Here is a 20,528-nt window from a genome sequence, read left to right on the forward strand (position 1 = left end):
AGATATTGAAGAGATGTATTAAAACACCTACTTATTGTGGATATATTCTTATATTCGACTCAATGAGCTGATTTGCTACTGTAAACATTAAACGTCACTTTACAATAAAACAAAATAATTGATTTATCAAGAAGAAACCACGGGGTGTGATTATTAAGTAATGCACTGCTTGGAAATTAAAATGTATTTGCTGCATTAGTTATTGGAATTACTACACATGGGTAGTTTACAGTATTTCTTTATCTTTTCAACATTTTACTCTTCAAATACCAAATCCCAACAATCCAAATATTGCTGGCAAATTGGAAAGCAGAGGACAACTCTCCAGTTACCACAGTCAGGTAAAAAAAATGTCTTGTCCTTAGGAGTCCAACATCATCACACACCTCTGCAGACCACACAAACCATAAACCTCTTTGAGCTCCAAACTACCATTAGATAGTTTTTATTGAACTCTCAGTCAATACTAAGCTGGTTAGCTGGCAAGTTCATAATCACCAGAGGTAATATTCACAGTTCAGGAGATGGGGTCAAGCAAGAGCTGGATGTACATGCGTGATTTCCTACTTCCACGATAAGAAGTGACAATGTTCAAAATACCCAATACTGATATTTTAAAAAGGAATCCTCTCAGCCAGAAGGGTCTTTGGCTTCACATCACTTGAACCACAGCTGGATTTTTGGTCATAAATAAAATTTTGGAAATAATTCAGTGCACAGTACCAGCGACTTTTATTAACCATTATCACATTCAATAAGCCTCTCCAACCCGTGCTCTGAGCAGTGCCAGTTCTCACATTCACATGGAAAATCAAGAAGGGAAAAACAACAAACACAAGAAGATGAACAAAAGCCCCAACTGTGGCAAAGCCAGACCATACAACCACTACTGATCCCAGGTTACAGGGAATGGCTGTGAGGTGAGAACAATGAGTCTGAAACTCAGTAACAACTACAGCTGGCTGGCTACAGAGCCAAGGTGTGAAGAGCTGGTCAGAGAACACCCTCACGGTGCTCCTTCCTACCAATAAATAAGATATCAAGAGGACACTCAACACTTTACCTGGAGAAGCACATCCTCCACAGCCCGAAGCCGCAGGAACACGACGTGGTGCTCATCAGCCTCCACGGGGAGCAGCTCTTACCTCTTCGGTGGCCCCAGCATCCTGCTTGGGGTTCTTTTCCACACCGCGGCTCCTGCCTCCTCTGGAGTCCATCACTGCTGCAAAGTGCGGCTTCCCATCACCATGAGCCCATTCCTCTTGACAGAATCACCAGTTCACAGCATCACTCATGGTGGAAGGGACCCGAGTGGGTCATCTGGTCCAACCACCCTGCTCTAGGGTCATCCTACAGCACATGGCACGGGACTGCATCCAGGCCGCTCCTGAATACGTCCGGACTCGGGTCGCTCAGGGCCGGGTTCCTGTGGGAGAAGCTCCTCAGGCTCTGCAGCGATGGCCGGCGAAGGCCGCTGGTCAGTCAAGGCGCCGCCCGGCTCACTCGGCGTCACCTTCACACGTTCCACACGTTCCCCGTCTCTCAGGTAAGCACCGCGGGGACGCCAGCGGCCATGGGGCGCATTTTTCCTCCAAGAAACGACACGGACGGCTCTAAAGTGGCGATGGCCGATGGCTGCGTGTCGCCGCGCATCCCCCGGCCGCTTCAAAATTCCAACCACCGCCTCCACGTGGAGGGCAGGTGGCGGGAGGCCGCTGGCTTTCACATCCCCGAGTGGGCTGGCGAACCTGCAAAATGGTTGGGGGACAGCGGGAGAGGCATCGCCGTGGCCGGCGGGGAGCGGGGGCGAGAGGTGTCCCCGAGCCCCGCCGCGCTGCCCGCGCCGCCGCTCCTCGGGCGCTGCCGCCCGCTCGGCTCCCTCGGCGATGGCCATGGGCGGCGGGGCGGCCACGCGGCGCCGGGGGGGCGGAAGGTGCCAGCAGGGCCGCCCGAGGCCCCGCGCCCGCCTCTCCCCGTGGTGACCTTGGGCGGGCGGTGCGGCCCTCCCCGCCGCGCGCCCGCTCCGGCACCCACCCCTCCCGCCCGCCCCTGTATTTCTTTTTTTTTTTTTTTTTTTTTAATTATTATTTTTTATTTATTTATTTTGGCCGCGGAAAGAGTTTGAGGCGGGGGGGGCGGAGGGAGGGAGGAGGAGGAGGGAGAGGAGGCCGCCGTCAGAGCGGCCCGGGGACTTTCCCGGAGGGAGGGCGCGGAGAGGACCCGTCCCGGTCCCGGTCCCCGCCCGGGGCGGGAGGCGGCGGCGGCGGGCGGGGTGTGAGGGGAGGGCGGGGGGCGCCGGCCCCGCCGCCGCGGGGGAGACGCGGCTCCCGGCGCTGTGCGCCCGAGCTGCTGCTGCTGCTGGTTACGCCAGCCCCGCCGCCTGCCTCTCCGCTCTCCTCGCCTCTGATTCTGCGCACAGCCAGCCCCAAAGCCTGTCATTCTGCAAAACACAGTTTACTCAACAGAGAGAGCGAGTGGGGGAGCGGGAGAGGTGGAGAGAGGGAGACGGCGCGGAGGAGCCCAGTCCCGCACCCCAGCATGGCTTCGGGGGACCTTTACGAGGTACCGGGGGCCGCGGGGCGGGCGGGCGGCGGGGGGGGAGCCGGCCGGGGCGCCGCCGAGGGCAGCGGGGGCGCGTTCGGAGCCGCTCCGCCGAGCCCTCGTAGTTGCCGAAGAGCGGAGGAAATCGCCGAGGGAAGGGCTGGGGTGGGGGGAAAAGGGCTAGCGTGTGTGCCCGGGGGGGGCAGGGAGGGATGGAGCGGCTCCCCTCCCTTCCCGCTGCCTCTCTCTTTCTCTTTCTCTCTCTACTTTCCATCGGGCTTGATCTTAGCAGGCCTTGCAAGAGGGAAGGAGGAAGGAGTGAAGGAGAGCGAGAGTTAGCGGTAGGATGGGGAGGCGATCGCGGTGTGATGAGCCCGGAGAGTGGAGAAAGTCCAGGTAAAGTCATAGGCGCTCTGGACGTGCTGAATGTGCAGATTAGTGCGAAAAAATGCGCCTTAGCGCTGCCGGGAGGCGCAGGGATGGAGGCGGCTCTGCGCCCGCTGTGCAAAGTGCAGGAGCCGGCGCCAGGTTGCTTCACCTCCTGCCCGGGGTGCTGCCGGGGCGGCGGGGGCGGCGGCCGGGCCGGGCCCCGGCTCCCCGCGGGCCGCAAAGTTTGGCGGGGGCCCCGCTCCGGGCGGCCCGGGGTGCGAGGTGGGGCGGGCGGCGCCCCCCGGCCCCGCAGCCCGGCGTGCGCTGCCCCCCGGGCGCGGCGGCGGCGACAGCGGCGGGGCAGCATCGGGCGACGGCCGCCGGGTCGGGGGCAGGCAGGGAAAAAGGAGCCGGCGGGCGGTGGGTGAGACCCAGCCGAATTTTGACCTCCGGCACCCAGTTCCAATGCCCCGAGTGAGAACGAGTCTAGCCACTCTTGCCCATGCCAGAGAAGAAGAAGGGAGAAAGCTGAAATGAAAAATAAGACAGACTGGACATGGGTGTTTGAAATATCCAGTTCCAGTAAGTGGAATCAGGGTGGAAGTGTTAAAAACACCAAACATGACTGGATGTCCTACACTTCTTGGTCTGGAGCACCTCCTCAGGCTCCACATTTCCTGGTGAAATGGCCGTTTGCATTGAGGTTCTCTGAAGTGCACAGTTTAAGACCTAGGACAGAAAACATCACCTTCCAGTTGGAGCTGTGTGCCAGTGATAGGTACTGCTCAACCATCACAGTGTGCTTGGGTGTAGAACTGCTGCTGTGGTTGGTCGGACATGGTTGGACTTATTCTCTGTTTGATGATCTTGATGATCAGTTGTAGGGTTTCAAGTGCAAGAAGTGCAGGATCTGACAGGTTTCATGTAGACAGTTTTCACTTTGTCATTGTCTTTCAAAGTCTTTAGCAGAGGTCACAGCTAAGGGATGACATTGCCCTATTAGGATGGTATTTAACTGTGTGTGACACAGACCTCCTCTGAAGTGAACAGCACTTAAACTCTCCTACGTGGTGTTAAATTATCAGAAGTACATGATGATCTGGATAGTGTCATTGACCTCCCCCCCCCGCCATTTTGCAGTATCTGTCATTTAACCTGTCATTTTAAGGATATTGTAAGTCAGTTGTATTTCTGTTGTGATTCCAGAATAGCCAGTGGGAGTTCTGTGAAGAACAACTTCGACCCAAAAAAGTTAGCAATACAATTTTAGGATTAGTAGTTTCTGGGGTGCATAGAAGATCTTTGCCTGGTGTTGTCTGGGTTTTCTTTAGACGTTTGGATTCATTCTAGAAAGAAATGAAGCTAGTAGGTCATAGGCTAATGGTAGCCATGGTGGTTTAGCTCTGACTAATCGTTAAAAAATTCTGCTGTTTTATGATCCTTGTGTTGTAAGATGGTGACATTTGGTAGTTGGATGTGGCAGTGTCGCTGTGTGACATCCAGTGAGGTTGCTCAAGTGGTCACCTGGTGTGTTCTGTGAGGGAGCAGACCAACAGCCCAGTTTGCAGGCAGTCTCTTTGCAGGCATCTGCATGGAGGAATGAATTTTTGGTACTGTGGTTCAAAGCCTCTGAATCACTTCCTTTCTTTGTTACTCCACTTGAAATACTTTTGCTTATCATTGTGCATATCTTCAATATGGAAGAATTGTCTCTACCAGAAGAGGTAGGCGGAAGAAGTGTGGCTGTTCCTTTCTTATTGTGTGAGGTGTTTGGAAAATGACCTCAACTGGTCATAGTGTAAAATCTTCATCTACATGTTGGACACTTGGCAAAAATGTGTGCAGGGCTTCAGTTATCAATCCATTTGCATTTTGCATCTTCACTGGGAAGTTCTCCATTACAGAGGTCAGAAGAAATGTCTAGAAAGCTGAAGAATTTGAATATCTAATAGGTACCAATTGTGTAGATGGTAGTGACTTCATTTAAAAGATCACTCAGCTTTGCCTCCCTGCTTTTTCCCCTTCCCAAAAAGCAGCTGCATCCAGGGGATTGATTAGAAAGAAGCTCTTGGAGCTTGGATGTCCCACACCAGTTTGCAGGTGAGATGAAGTGCTTTGTGCCCTCAGAGCAGTCCAAGTTCTTGAACAAGTAAAACATTATGTGGATCATAAGATAACCATTAAACAGTTTCAGGATTTTACCTTGAAATAATTCGGGACTGTGGGTGTAAATAAACAATTTGGATCTTATGGTGACATTCCAAAGGTATAGTGCACTCTTGATTCCCTTTTCACTTGTTAGTAATATCCAAGTCCTTCAAGGATTCTTACTGAACTTCATCAAGTAAGACCAATAATTAACTCTGCAATTTGGAGAATGTAATACTGGCTGAAAAATTATTTTTAAAGGCAATCACGACATAGAAGCCCTGATAAAGCACATGGAAAAGGTGCTGTGTGTATATTGCCTGTATGAACTCATCATACTTTGGTGGTACCCAAGAAACTTTTATAAATTTTGAAATTTTGGAAGTAGATGTGCATATTTATCCTGTCAGTTCATTCATTTTCTACTGTTGTGTTATTTTAAAAGGCTTTTCAACCTTTAAACTTAAAGATAAATTCAATTACTGCCTTTATAATGAAGCAAAATAAGATCACAGACAAAATAACCTCAGTGTTTGGTTAGGTAGGTGCCTTTTTCCAGTTAGAAATGGCTTTTAATCATCTGAAATGCCGCCTATTACATTTAGGTTAGGAGTGGGAAACAGGCACCAATTTATTCTAGAAGCAAAAAAACACCCATTAGGAGTTCTGTGTTTCCTGGTAGTCAGTTCTAGACCTGTGTGGTAGAACCAAGACACTTTACAGCTAAAGATAATTATTCCATTATATGGTAAAATGTAGGTGTTAGTTTTGATGCTTTTAAGTACATTTTTCCTTTAACAGTAAAGGATGTTGTGTATGTTTTAGTCTAATTCTCAGGCTATATGAAATACTGGTTTGCCTTTGCTTGACTTCCATGTGCTTATGATTTCAAGCTTTTATGAGTGGGTGAAAGTGTCATGGAATATTCCTTTCTTTTTCCTTGCTTTTCCTCTTAAGAGGTAACCTGTTAAATATTAAAGACCGATGGTGCATGTTTCCTTAGAAATAATAATCTGAAAATAAAGGAGTGACAAAAAGGGTCTTCAGAGTAGCCTTCAGTAAAGCTGCCCTGGTTTGCCTTGTGTTTTACAATGCACTGTTGGATGCATGGACAGGAAATACTCGTTCATTTCGGCAACAGACTGAAAGGGAAATGCATTTACTTTTAAATACCAACTTTGTTGATTTCACATTCAATTTTTCAGTAACTTGAAGTAACATTTTTCATTTTTCACGTGCAATTCCATGTACATGACCTGAACCCGGACAGTTATCTCACAGACTCTGGTATTTTAAGTCTATGACATGGCTGTAGAGGGAGAAAAATTCCATATGAACTGTGCTCCTAAGTTTTTTTCCCGAGCCCAGAGCATCCTTTTTACTGCAATAAAAACCTCCTTTACTGATGAATATGTGAGCCAGTTATCAGTGTTAGAGAGATGCTCTTTAAACACATTTCAGTGCTTTTTTTTATTTAATATTTTGGGGAGTTGGTATGCAATGAACACCATTAGACTTTCAGGGGTGATGAACTTGAAATCTAAATTGGTATTTTACCATTGTGGCAGACTGTATTACACCTTTGATAAGTGATGTAAAGATTATACCCAGTTCTCTGAAGGGGACTCAACATCTACACATTTTTGGATCACAATAATAAAACCAGTTTTTAAAGCTCAAAAGTTACTGCATTTAAGGGAAGAATGACATTTTTAAAAATGGCATCTTCTCACTGAAATGATGCAATGCCCATGGCTAGGAGCACGTCCACCACAGTGACACATTTCCATTCAATCTTAGCCTGTTTAATCAGCAGTGGAAGAATGAGCTGCAGTTTATTTCAGCTCACATGATCCACTAGAAAGATAACATACTTCCAGATAATTGCAACATTTCCCATTTCTACCTGCACTCAGGTACCAGCAAAGTCAAAACTTGAAGATAATAATGGCACTGTTTGGGCTGTTGAATCCCTATGACATGTGGAGACATGCAGATGGGAGAGAACAGGGTTGAACTTTTGGATGCAAGGTTTGGCTTGAAATGCAGGGTTTAGAAAATCATCTTTGCTTTACAAGGAAATGCAAGTTTCTGAACGTTGTGCTTTCCATCTTGTATCTCTTTCAGTGGAGTCACTTTTTAGCAGAGATACATACTCAAACCTGCTTATGGAACTAAAAAGCAGAAATCTATTTTTTAAGTATGTCACGTGTATTTTCTAAGACAGAGGTGACTTGGAAGAAGATGGTGCATTTTAGTAAAGGTTATTATTTCTCAAATCAACCTCTGTATTTTGATACAACTGTGTTGAAGGAATAGGACTGACTTCACAAGCAGAAAGCAGTGGCTTGAAGTAGGATTTGGGGAACATAGAAGAGTTAAGCACCTGCTCCTGTACACTGGCAAGCTGTGGATGCAATGCTGATTTCAGTAATACTGAGTTGGCACTCACAAGCTCTAAGATTTGGTTGTCTGTAAGTAAGACCTTTTCATTTTTTTTTGTGCAAAAGCTTTACTAGCAATTATTTTGAAGAATCAGCTATTTATCACTGATCTGTTCTCAAAATCAGTGTTTAGAAGACAACTGTCCTCAAAATCAAGTAACCTCCAAGCAATATTAACTTCAGTAGGTAGAAATCCAGAAATTTTGTTGCCTGATGAAAGTTTTCAGGACTCTGTTCCAAATGTGGTGTGATTTGCAGTGCAGATTGTATTCCTCAATCCTAAACTGGGCAATCATCTGAGGTATAAATTGAGGTATAGAGATGGTAACAAAGAGTTAACCAGAGGTCCTCTCTGCCCACATCATGGCACTTCTCTAAATTAAAGTTACCAAGCAAGGTTCAAGAGCAGACCTGGATAACTCTGGCAATATTCACTGTCTTACTAAGAAATTCCACTTTAGAGCTGCATCTGGAACATTGCAATGCCCATGACTGTCTTGTTTACCTACATCATCACAGCTACCACAAGCCCAGCTTCCTCATTACACTGTAAACTGCTGAGCATATTTTGGGACACCCAAAACCCATTGATTTCTTGTTACAATCTTGATAAAGTGTTTTATCTGGCTCAAGTGTAGCTTGCTTCAAGGTACAAGTCTTTAGTGTGCTGCTGCTTGGGAGGGACACTGAAATACACCCTTGTCACTCTCAAGAGCCTGAACATTTGAAGTGAAGGTACCTCCAAAACCACTGAACTGAACAGGCTTCCTTCCCTTCAATGTCCAGGTTCAGTGCCCATAACTATGCAAAGATTCAAATTGCATCATTTTTTGTAACACTTCCTGAATGACAAATACAGTGCTTTATTTTGGGCTGGTCTTTGATTGAATATTAAAATCCAGCAATAAACTCATTGCTTAGCAGTTTCTTCTGAAAGTTAAAATATTTTGAGAGAGACAGCTCAAATAATGGCAAAATTTAAATGTGGTCTAATATTGAAGGAAATGGGCTAATTATTTTTTTTAAATCAATGGAGTGATTGTGATGGCCAGCTATGTTGTAAATAGCATTTCTTTGTCCATTCATTTGACTTCTAGCATTAGTACAGTTTCTTGGCTCTGTACATTTTCATCAGTGCAATCCCTTTTTGTTGTTCCTTCTTATCCATATATTTTTCAGATCATTTTTGCAGCACAATTTATGTCACTGGCATCCTGACACTGGCAAAAAAAAATTAAATAGTTAACTGTTTCTTGTATTCAAACTATTAGAACAATATAATTAAAGTCAAATGTTTGTAATGTACATTCATGCAAATACAAATATTTTGGTTTTGACAAAAGGAAATTCATCCTTTCTGCCTGTTGAATTACAATGCCACACTCTTTGTTTACTATTAAAATTTTACATTGGTAATATTGCAGCACTAAAAGAAATACACTTGAGTCTGTTTTCTTCTATTACACAGAGCAAATGTAGATTACAGTACTATTTCAATACTATCTCATTACAAGTCCTGATATAAAATATTGCTGCAAATTTATTTGGTCTCTAAAGACTTTCACAAGAAATTGATATGATTGACCTGTGTAGAAAAGAATGATTCTTCTCATGCCTCACCAAAAAGAGGAATTAGGCTGACTCTTGCAAAATGGTAAAGGGTAGTATGAGCAGGAGACTGCAACAAAACACTAAAGCAAAACCATCTTTTTAAAACATCTGTCAGAAAGACACTTCTGTCTGAAAATAGCAGTTCCCCTACTTGAGCTTTCCTAGATGTCTCATAGAATATCCACAAAATTTGCAGCCCATTCCTTCAGAGGAGCAAACCAGAAACAATGAGGATATTTTCTTCCTTCATGTTCTTCAATGCATTTATTTAGATTTTGTTGGGGTTTGGTGAAATCATCCTATATTAATCACTTATATGTGCTGATACCAATGGATTAAGAAGGAATATGAGGGACTGCACAGTGAGAGCCATTGCATACAGATTAGTAGCACCTCTCAAAAGAAATAGAATTAGCAGATACATGTGAACATGTCTTGGTTTGGACAAAAGGTAACATTTTTATAGGACATCTCACAGATCTTAGGGTCAATATTTAGAGAAGAATGACTCTGGCTGCTGTAAATGGTTTTTCAAAAAGCCTTTTTGTAAGATCCCACAGGAACAGCTGGTAACAAAACCAAACTATGGTCCAAGAGGTTTGGTCATTTCTTAGACCACCTGGTTTACAGAGAGGTGTCTATGAATAGAGATTTCAAACACTGGTATTGGGACCTGTGTTGTATAACAGAGCCATCAATTATTTGAAAATAATGACATTTATTCCTGATAATTTATAGATTATTATTATTATTATTATAATTGTCAAGACAAAAGTTGGCAGTGAAGAGCTGGATGACAGCAACTGAAATTCAGTGCTTACAAATGCAAGCTAATGATCAAAGGAAAAATAATCCTGACTACTCATGCATAAAAATGAGCCCTGAAGAAGATGTTACTATTCTGGAGAAATCTTGGAATCATCGTGGAAGGTTTCTGGGTGTGTCCACATTAGTATTTTAATTTGGATCACGTGCATGCTTTTGAAGTGAATCTCCCTGCGATCCCCAGTTACCATACCTGTGCTTGCATCACAGCACTGTCTTGGAGAGCAGTGACCACACTCCCCTGCAGTGAAACCAAACCAGAAAATGTGTTTCAGCTCCTGATGGGTGTCCAGTCCACTGGACCAGACTTCGGGCAAACAGAAGTTTACATGTTATTAAAAAAGCACTCAGAATGAAAGAGAGGATGATGATCCTTGTGTGCCTGGGGAACATGGTGTTTCCACCTCTGCAGTAGTGCACCCACTGCCACGAGACACAGAACTAGAAGTGATGCAGAGAAAGGCCATCAGGGGATGGAGTGGCTGTCAGTGAGATGACATCTTATGAAAACTTTCTGGCTGGGTAAAGAAGTGATTGAATGGTATTGAAAAGACAGATGGGGGATGTTCAGTTAAGTCAGAGATGAATGCTGTTTCTCATTGCACAAGAAAAGTTATGCAGCAAAGGAAATAATTAGGCAAGTGATGGAGACAAGGGAAGTACTTCACAGTATTTAAATCTTGGAACTCTTTGCCATGCGATGTTGTGGAAATCAGAATTGTAAAAGGTTTCAAAGAATGGTAAAGCAGGTTCTTGGTAGATTGATCCCTTTATACTTTTCAGCACAAAGCAATCTTGAAACTGCTAATCATGAGAAGCTGTGAGGGCAGAGCAAGGGCAACACTTACTCTACAGATGCTGTTTCCCAAGCATCCAATACTAATTTCTGTTTGAATATACAACACGTTGAGCTAAGTGGACCTTTAGTCTGACCTCGTATGGCAGTTCTTAGGTTTGTACTTAATACAGTCATTAAACAAACATAGTTATTGACTAAGGTGTTGATATGGTCTGCAGAGATCACAAACACACAAGCTGCATCCCAGTATTCTAATTGCTAACCCTTGTGAATTAATATCTTTGCAAAGCAAAAAACAAAACAGAATAGTTTGGTTTGGTTTGGTTTCTGCTTTAGAGCACTCACAGTCTAGATTTAGAATCCTAGAACCATTAAGTTTGGAAAAGTCTTCTAACCATTAAGCCAGCACCATTAACCATCCTCACCTCTAAGTTATGATCCCAAGTACTTTTTGACCACTACCAAGGATGGTGAGTCCACCACTGCCCAGGACAGCCTTTTCCAGACTTCTAACCAGTTGCAGTGTGTGGTACAAACCAACAAAAGAGAAGAAGAGAGGAGGTGATAAAGTACCATTGAATCAAACTTACGTAATAAAAATGAAGTTTTGGCTCCTTGTTGTCACTCTGCTTAAGAACTGGGCCTAAAGGGTTAAACTAGAAAACATTCCAGTAAATGCATGGCATGAGGCAAATGATTGAGTCAATGTTACTGGAAAGTCACATTAATGGAATAATATGTTTCTGATGAACAAACAAGGTTTCTACTATGAGAAAAGCATTTCAGCATCTTAAAGAGTTTATCCACAGCTTTCCCACATTTATGGTTTTGGATGGGATTTATAGACTTCCTTAATACTGTACAGAATTGTCAGTCTGCCTAACCTCAATATACATCAAAAAGCCACTAACTTTTAATTAACTTTTAACAAACTCATCAGTTGGTTATTCTGTTGTTAGGGTTTTTTCCCAGAAATGGTGATTATTAATATACTGATACATAAACAGCCTCATTTCTAACTGACCAGCCTGACCTGTCAAATTCTTTCACACATATACAATGAACTTTTCTGTGACATCACTTGGCAGTCACTGCAACAAAGGAAAGAGCATTGCTCATGTATCTTATTATTCTTAGTAATATGAGAGATCTTAAAATAAAGTGTGACGTTGCATAATTTTTTTAAAGACTACTTTGTGAAATTTGTTTTACTCTGCTAATGGTTTTGCCTTTAAATGTTATGCAGTTGAAATTTGCTCTCCTATTTTTCATTTTTTGGGGAAGGGACAATTTTGCAAAATATGACATGACATTAATGCACCTAATGAATTTGTCTTCCAGAAATCTTTTGTGATAAGTTTCAGGTATTTTAGCATAGGCAATCTGACAGGAAAGGTGCTGGAGAAATGCTGGGTTCACATGGAAGGAAAAGGCACAGTAATGCTTACAGGGCTTGTAAATGGGTTCTGAGAGAAACTGCAAAGATGTTGATCACAAAGTGTTTTGGTGATTAATGTAAGGGAGGAATAGCAGACTGCAAATGGGAGTGCATGAATTTAGGATGACACAGCACAGAAGACCTTCGTTGATGTGAAGTGACTGAATTTATCTCTACATAAGCACAGGAAGTAGGAAACTTAGGTTCAGCAATGGTGCAACATAGCAAAGTTTCAAATGAAATAGGAATATCACTCACATATTAAAAGCTATACAGGGAAGAGGAGGGAAACTTTAGATCCCAAATTAAGTACCAGGATTTAGAGGGAAAACTACATTTATGTTCAAAAATTACTTCACATGATTCCAGGGGAAATAACCTGAAAGTTCTTGAGGGAATGATAAATACAGGCTGAGGAGGGGCAAGAACTTTGTGATTTGTCTGCAGTAACTGGAAGCAAGAGTCTGTAATAGGGTCCAGGTGCATAAACTCAAGCTTTCCACAATCTGAAAATTGGGAAAGTTGAGAAAAAACTTGTGCTATGGTGTTCAGTAAATGTTAGCACTGGTTCATCCTTTTTTGCTGTGCTGACAAGTCAGAACCAATGTACTGTATTACAACAGTCAGAAAGGACATGGTAGAGATGATGAAGAACTTGACAGTGTTGTATTCATGTGGTCACTATTACAGACCATGTGCTGCTGTTTGCTGCAGATTGATAGATGGTGGTATGCAGTGTTTGTACAGTCAGCAAAATGCATCATGGTATGGAAACAGTGATAAAAGTGACAGGAAATTGAAAGAAGCAATGAAAAAGAAATTATTTCTGGGGGTTTGGTTTTGGGTGTGGTTTTTAGCGTATTTTGTTTGTTTCATTTTTTACAGTCGAACTGCAAAATGACCACTTCTCTGTCTTTGTGTATAAAAACAGTGTGAGATAGGTAATTAAACAGACAGGCAGTTCAGGTAGCAAAATTCAATAAGATTGAATGTTCCTTGAACTTACCTTTATGGTCTGTTAATGTCTTATGTGCAGTAGAAGCCATAATCATCTGTGCACTGATGATACACAGAAGGTGTAACAGAAACACCAGAGAAAGTTGTGCTTGATAATCTGTTTTAACATCTACCAATGAAATTGCTTCTCTTTCACCCTACACACAAAGAAACCCTCAAGTTTCTTAAGAAAAGGAAAAGAGTGAGGTCCTTGGCCAGCTTTTTTGACCTTCCTAGTGCTGCATTTTATTTGCCTCTGGGTGTCAAAAATGGTGATCGTCAATTAACCGTAGGAAATGTGGCTCTCTCAGAGGAAAATGTTTGAGTATCAATGTGCTGAGCAACACCTTCAGAGCCCATGTGATTTGGATCAGCTCCTTCCTCTACTTTTAGCTAGTTTAGGACCTTGTGCAGCATTCTGCACACAATAGTGATGTGTTAGTGCTGACAGGGAAGCTGGAGTGTAAATACACCATCAGAATACACAGTGAGCAGGGTGCCTGTGTGGCCTGGTGGAGCTCAGGAGCATCAGAGAGCTCTGCTCCTCCCCTGGCCTCACTCAGCATTGGAGGCCATTGGAAGGAGACTTTTCACCAGCAGCAAATTCCATTGCCTTTCCTATGCATTGCATCAGATGATGGGTTAAAGCACGAGTGCCAAGGTGGCCTTGTCATCTCTCCCTGCTGACTAAGGCTTGTGTGAACAGTCTGTTGTATGGCATTTATCAAATGGATCAAAATAATAAAAGTTACAAGCTCCAAGGAAGATACCCTTTTTTTTTTCATTGTACACATCCCAAGATTTGCATTATTATTCTCATCAATCTTTTGTTACACTGAGAATGTGCTTTCATTGAAGAGCAGCATGGCTCAACATGTGGACTACCAGTTCTAGTCTATAATCTCCTATGAGCTGCCTCCTGCTGCCTCAGGAAGCATTAAGAAATTGCCAGAACTGATGGAAGACTGTTCTTTCTCCCAGCTGAATAGCATCTCCCCAGCTTTGTCATGGGCACCACAAAGGATGACAGATCTTTTTCCTGCATTGTTTGACCATGCTGTGCTTTGGCTTTCTGACATGACATCACTTTCAGTATTTCTGTGAGTGCCTCTCGGAAGCGGATCAGGTATTGCAGTGGCACAGGGTGACCACTTACTGACAAGCTGCTGTGGGCTGTGATTCAAATTGTTCTGCAACTGTGCTGCTGTTAGTTTTTGTGCTTCATCCACTCATGTCAAACACCACTGACAGCCTGCTCTGTTTAGAAGAAAGGTAGGTCTCCTTTTAACATGAACTGCACCTTCTATTTGTACTGTGAATGATGCAATTTCCTCCCCTGCTAATAACTGCTACTCTTGTAGCCTATTTAGTTTACAGGGGAAAAAAAGTCATGCTTACTGATCAATAAGAGATGTAGTTTACATATAGTTTTTATTTTGGATATGCAGTTTGCATTGCTGGTATATCTTAGCTTACACAACCCTTGATTTTCTACAGTCCATTTGAAGATATGTGTCCAAAGGACAGGTTACAAACCAAGGACAATATTTTTTAAAGTTTTGCTACAAAGCAGAATTCCTTTAGTTAACTGAAATAAATTCTGCTTTAATATAACTTTTCTAAGATGTCCAGATTCCCTTATTAATTCTAGGATTTTGTGGAGCACAGAACAGCTTTAACATAAGTTTTCCTAAACGTCTTTCTTACTTCATGTCCATCTGCTGTTGCTCCTGTTACCACCAAAAGGCAGCCATTCCACAATAACAAGCATCTTAAAAGTTGCAGTGTAATGGCAGTTGATCTTTCCAAGTGCTGGGTTAGACACCAAGGATGTTGTTTAGTGCTGAGAAATCACTAAGGTATGTTTTGGATGTACATTTAAATACATACACTTTCTCAGGCATTGAGGGGATATCTGGGGATTGCCTACAGATATTTAGTAGTTGATATATCACTTATTCAAGATTTGGAAAGTACTTGAGAAGTAAGCCTCAGGGTTAGCAGAGGAGCTGTGTGATAAGCCTTAGATCTCACAGAAGAACTGATAGCAAGACCTACCTTTTCATTCCCCCTCTGATTATACAGTAGTGCAATACAGCTTTGCAGAGACAGATACAGCCTAGCTGAGGGAGGCAGAGGATGAACCAAGGCTGGTTTACAGCCAGTTTTGAGGCTTTTTTTTTTTCTTTTGAAGTGACTACTCTGCAGCTCCATTTCTGAGAATGTTACTCGAACCTGTGACTCAAACAGAGACATCTCAGAACGGGGTGAAGCGGTGGCTGCAGCCCTTGTGGGACAGAAACTGCTGAGTGCTCAGAGCACCTTCCCCTCTGCAAACATGGTGGCAGCTGCTTTCGATCTGTGGCTTCTCACTGCTATTGTGTGAGGGAATCACACTCTGAGTTTCATGAGCCACAACACAGAGTTAGTAAAGCTGTGGCTCATCTAGGACTGGGTGTTATTTTAATGAGCTTAATAAATTCTATATAGGACTGAAAGTTTCTTTGGAGTTCTCAGTCCTGCAAAGCAGCGCTCTCAGTCTGACCTTTGAGCTTTGTACACTGCAGAGCTCAGAAAAACTGCACCAGTTCTACACTGCACCAATTTCAGCAACATCAGCAACCCCAGTGGAAGTAGCTCACCCACTTTAGCAGCTGTTCTCAGCATCAAGTTGATCTGACATTGTACTGCAAAGGGCTTCCACTGCCACAGCTCACTGTGGTCACAGACACTCACTGAAGTCCAGGAGATCCACACTCATGTAAAAAGAAAATTATTTGCTTTTGAAAGAAGTACAGAAGATAAGGAGTTGGAATTTTGTTAACCAAACTCATCACATGATTAAAGCTGAAATCTTCATGAATGTTAATATTGTTCTTGTAAAGCATGAATGGCAAGGATTCATTCCATGTACAGTATGGACACTGACCTTCAAAAGGAAAAATTCATTGCAGCAGCATTTATCTCACTTTTGGCAAAGCAGGGTGAGGAACTAGTATAATTTATTTTTTTTTTAAAGTACTATCACAGTTGTTTTCTGGCTATGTTACAATTTCATTAATGGATGTGTATTGTAAGTTATCTATCCTTGGACAGTCTACTGTCAAGGAACAGTCAAACGAAAAAATCACTTTTATAAAATTATTTCAGTGTGGTTTAATACCAAATGCTGAGAAATATGGTAGCTATACCAAGAAAATTAAAAGCCCTAGGGCTAAATACTTTTAGAAAAGTCACTTAAAAACAAAACTCCAAACAACTAAGTTGACCTTGGTTGTTACAGTGCTGGAGAAATTTGGTTTTGCACAGCTATAACACTGTTGGTATAGCTTTATCAGAATCTGCCAGTGGTGTAAGGTTGTGGCTTCTACTAATTAAAAAAAATACATCTTTTGATTGAGATGATTAGGGAAATGTCCAACATGCCATTGAAAAGGTTTTCAGGTATCTAAACCCAAAAGATACCTGAGGGTTTGGCCCTTAAGTGAAAATATTCACAATTTTCCAGAACTTCCCTGCAGCAAAAGGTTGTGTCTCTATTCCAGGAAAAGGATGGCATCCTAGAACACAACAGGATTGCTGCATCTTTCCTTATGGTAGATGTGTGCTGCTCATTTTTGTGCGAGTGTAGCACAGACAAGCAGCAAATCTCCCATGTGGCATATGGGCAAGGCAGTCACTTGAGCAGCAGGGATGTACAGTTTGGGCAATCCACGCAGCCATTTCCAGATCATTCCTAGTCCCAAACCACTTGTTCTCTTCTGAAGACTCTGTAAGGACCTTCTCCACTCAGCCCTGCTCCATCACTCATCCCATCCCTTCCCTTTGCGGTGCCAGTGGCATTTCCCTGGATGTTGTTGGCCTTGGGAGGGTCCCTGGCACCCCACTGCCTCTCTCTGCTGCCCCCATGCACAGGAGAGCCTGGAGGATGAGACAGGCTGTCACAGCTGACTCCATAGACAACTTGGCCTCAAAACTAAACTCAGGGTGTGTTTTTGAATGTCATGTAAGCTACAAACGTGCTGCAGGGACAGGGAGGTGTTGCTGATGTCCTCCCTCTGTCTCCTCACACTTGGCTGTGCTGGACCAGGGAGCTCATGTGCCACTGATGCAAACATTCAATGCATTTACCCTGTGGAGTTCCCTGATGATGCACAACTGGGTTATTTCAGTGGAAATTGATTCACTAGTCATGAATTTCATTTGAGAAAACCATGTAATTTTTGGTTCACTGTCTGCTCTAAAGTGGCAGCAGCTCTTTTACATACCCCAACAGGCTCAGCAAACTATTTAGTCAGTTTGAGATTGAGAAGAAAATGCTGTTACGTCTTCATTTCCCAAATGCAGCTGATGGTGAATCACTTGTGCCTAGTGAATGGTCTGTCAGGTCAGCAAAACCAACACCTTTCTTATTTTTGGGCAGATATCTCCAAAAGACTCTAATTCTTTGGATAAAAAATGTGAATGTACTTTACTATGGTAAAAAATATATGAGACACCAACTCAACTTATTTAACTCCTTACGCTTTATGAATGTTTCCTGTGTCTGCTTTCAGAACACTCCTAGAGTGTTATGTTTCAATTTGTTTAACTGGTATTTTTGAATTCATGGCATACAATTTTTAATAACCCAAACACTGAAAAAAAATTTTTTCGGGTAAATTGTTAATTTTTTATAGTTGTGCATCTTTCATAGATGACTTCTTTTTAAGCTTTTGCACTTAGGTAGTATTATGAGTCTAAATGAATCCAAATACATATTTAGCACTTAAACTTTTTGCAGCCAAACAAGGCTATTTTCCTGTTTCCAGCAGGGTACAGATCTGTGCAGATGTAAAGCAGTTTGTGGACAGATGTGGGTAATTATGTAGTTGTTTGCAGTGATCCAGTATAGCACAGTGAAGACTTCTCTTTGGCCATGTGACTGAGCACATGGCTACAGATTGAAGACAATAAGTAATAAACTTTTTTTACCAGAAATAAAACTGGGGCACAGAAGTGAACACATCTTCCTTGCATTTAATTTTTCCATTTTTGTTGATCAAAATTGTGCCATTTTAAGAGGTGCAATGTTTTTTCTAAGGAATAAAACTAAGAAAAGAAGTTACTTATATTGATCTGGTGAATGCAGTTATTATAGTTACACACTTCATAAAAGTGCTCTCTCCCAATAATATCCAAAATAACATGAATTTGAACTTTAAACATAAGTGATGAACCCTAACATCTAGGATGAAGTTTCAGAATATGACTCTAAAGCAGCTACAAAAATTTAGACAGAGCCATCACATTAGCTCCCAAATTTTAAAAAATGTAAAGAAACAGAGACCATCTGTTCAGTAAGTTGCAAACCACTTTGCAGGATTTAATGTTTGGAAAATTAAATTAACTAAGAGATATAAAAAGTGCCAGTGGCTGGAAGTTTACCCTTCAAAATCAGAGTTGAGACACACTTTTTAACATTAAGGTTATAGCATTCTATTTATGGGACTTGGATTCACTACCAGCAGTGGTGTACTTTCTGTGAATCACTTCAAATTAAGGCATGATGACTTTGGAATAATGTGGTTCAAGTAAATCAGAATTTGGGACCTCATGCAGAACATGGATGAAAAACGTTCCTGTGCAGCCCAGTGGGTGTAATTGTCCCTTTTGGAGTTCAAATCTGTAACTGTGAGCCTAAAGGTAGTGTCATGACACACAAAGAAGCAAATCTGGGCCTCCTACTGAAAAGAAACATGGGTTCCTCATAACAGAGTGGCTCTGGGACTTCTTTGGTGCCCTGGTATGTAAAACTCGTTCTAGATCTGTATTTGAGTTTTAATCTATGTTTCTTTGGGTTTTTAGTGTTATCAAGACATTATATCCCCAAAGGTTTATAGCCACAGAATAAACATTTGTCAAAAAAGGAAAACTTTGGTGGCATTGAAAAAAATTTGTGATATCATATGTCATTTACTCCAGCAGGTCACTATTATTTTAATAGTTTTGTGTTTTCATTGTAGATTATACTATACACTAAACACCTAAAATGCTAGAAACCTCAAGCTCATATATGCAGAGTCTGTCTCGCCATTATTTTTAGAACATTTGATGAACAGGATATTATTAGCTTTTTATGTTAAACAGTGGTTAGAAATCTATAGTTTGAGGAAAGGCATGGTGACCAACTGTTGGAGAATGAGTTCTGGTGTGTGAATAAACTATAAAGTGCACATCACTCTAACGGAGCAGAAACTTCCAGTATTTTATGCTGTTTCAATAACAAGTGTTTCAATTCTTTAGAATTATAGACTTTTTCACTGGACACACAGTATATTTAGATTATCACTGGATGCCCTTCATTGAACAATGCCCACAATTACTTACATAATTAGATTTAATGTAGCTGACTTAGGAGTCTGTGACTAGATGGGCACGAGAAAAGGGAAAGAATGATGTCTTGGGGATGGTTTATTATCCCATATCATTTTTGAGGTTTTTGATCTGTTTGTGTCCGGAGTGGCAGCTGTCCCCACCCCAGCTTTGAGATGTCTATCTCGATTTTTGGGAGCCAAGATGGGGTTTCCCGAGGGAGTTGGGGGTGGGGTGGGAGGCAGCCCTTTCATTTCAGCACGTTCTGTTAACTGGATATATGCAGCGGGTATCTCTGACCAGGGTTCCTGCTGTTTCTGTGGGTTTTGCTTCTTTTTGGTTTGTTTCTTTTTTTTGCTTTGGCACTGTCACTGAGCTTGGCTTCTCTTGCTGCTCTGCCTTTGGGAAGCCCAGAGCCCGTGTGTGCCCATCAGGACTGGGAACACCCTCATTCAGTGCTGGTGAGCAATCCCAGGGACTCTGGCCCTGCCGTGTTTGGGAGCGGGGCTGCTGCTGCCCAGTCCCTGCCATGTTGCTCCAGGGTTTGTGCTACACTGGAGCTGTTTGGGAGGTGCCGTGGTCCACAAATAGCTGCAGAGCTTCTGCTGCTTCTTGCTTGCTGCCCCACGTGTGCCTGCCCTGCCATTCCAGCTTGCTGTTCCTGAGGTTTCCTGCCACAGCTCCTTTCACTCTCCAGAGTGAAATCCCTTCACAAACTCACACGCATGGGTCTGTGAAGGAAGCCCCTTCCCTTCTCCATCCCACGCCATTACCGTGCAGAAGAGGCGGCCGGGCCCGCGCCACAGCGCCCCCTGCAGCCGTGGGGGAACCATTGCACCCCTGCCCGCCCAGAGCCAGCAGCGCCCCCGCTGGCTGTGCCCGGAACTGCACACAAAGGGAAAGGGCCTGCAGCCCAGAGAGGCTGTGGTTGGGTTCCTGGGGGGAAGGTTCCACAATTCACTGTTTATTCCATTTTTATGCTTTAAATAAACATTGTTTTTTC

General features: G+C 42.9%; 1 protein-coding gene across 1 annotated transcript in view; it reads left to right on the forward strand.

Annotated features, from left to right (window-relative positions):
* The first annotated feature begins 2,275 nt into the window (after window positions 1–2,275).
* CDYL2 (chromodomain Y like 2) overlaps window positions 2,276–20,528 on the forward strand; it is a 60,638-nt gene continuing 42,385 nt past the window's right edge. The window contains exon 1 of the mRNA XM_071440729.1: window positions 2,276–2,562. Within this exon, the coding sequence (XP_071296830.1) occupies window positions 2,539–2,562 (24 nt within the window). The 5' untranslated portion in view covers window positions 2,276–2,538. The remainder of the gene's footprint in view (window positions 2,563–20,528) is intronic.

This window comes from Agelaius tricolor, unplaced genomic scaffold (assembly GCF_023055355.1).
Source record: "Agelaius tricolor isolate 1412-34295 unplaced genomic scaffold, bAgeTri1.0.p SCAF_15, whole genome shotgun sequence".
Lineage (NCBI taxonomy): Eukaryota > Metazoa > Chordata > Aves > Passeriformes > Icteridae > Agelaius > Agelaius tricolor.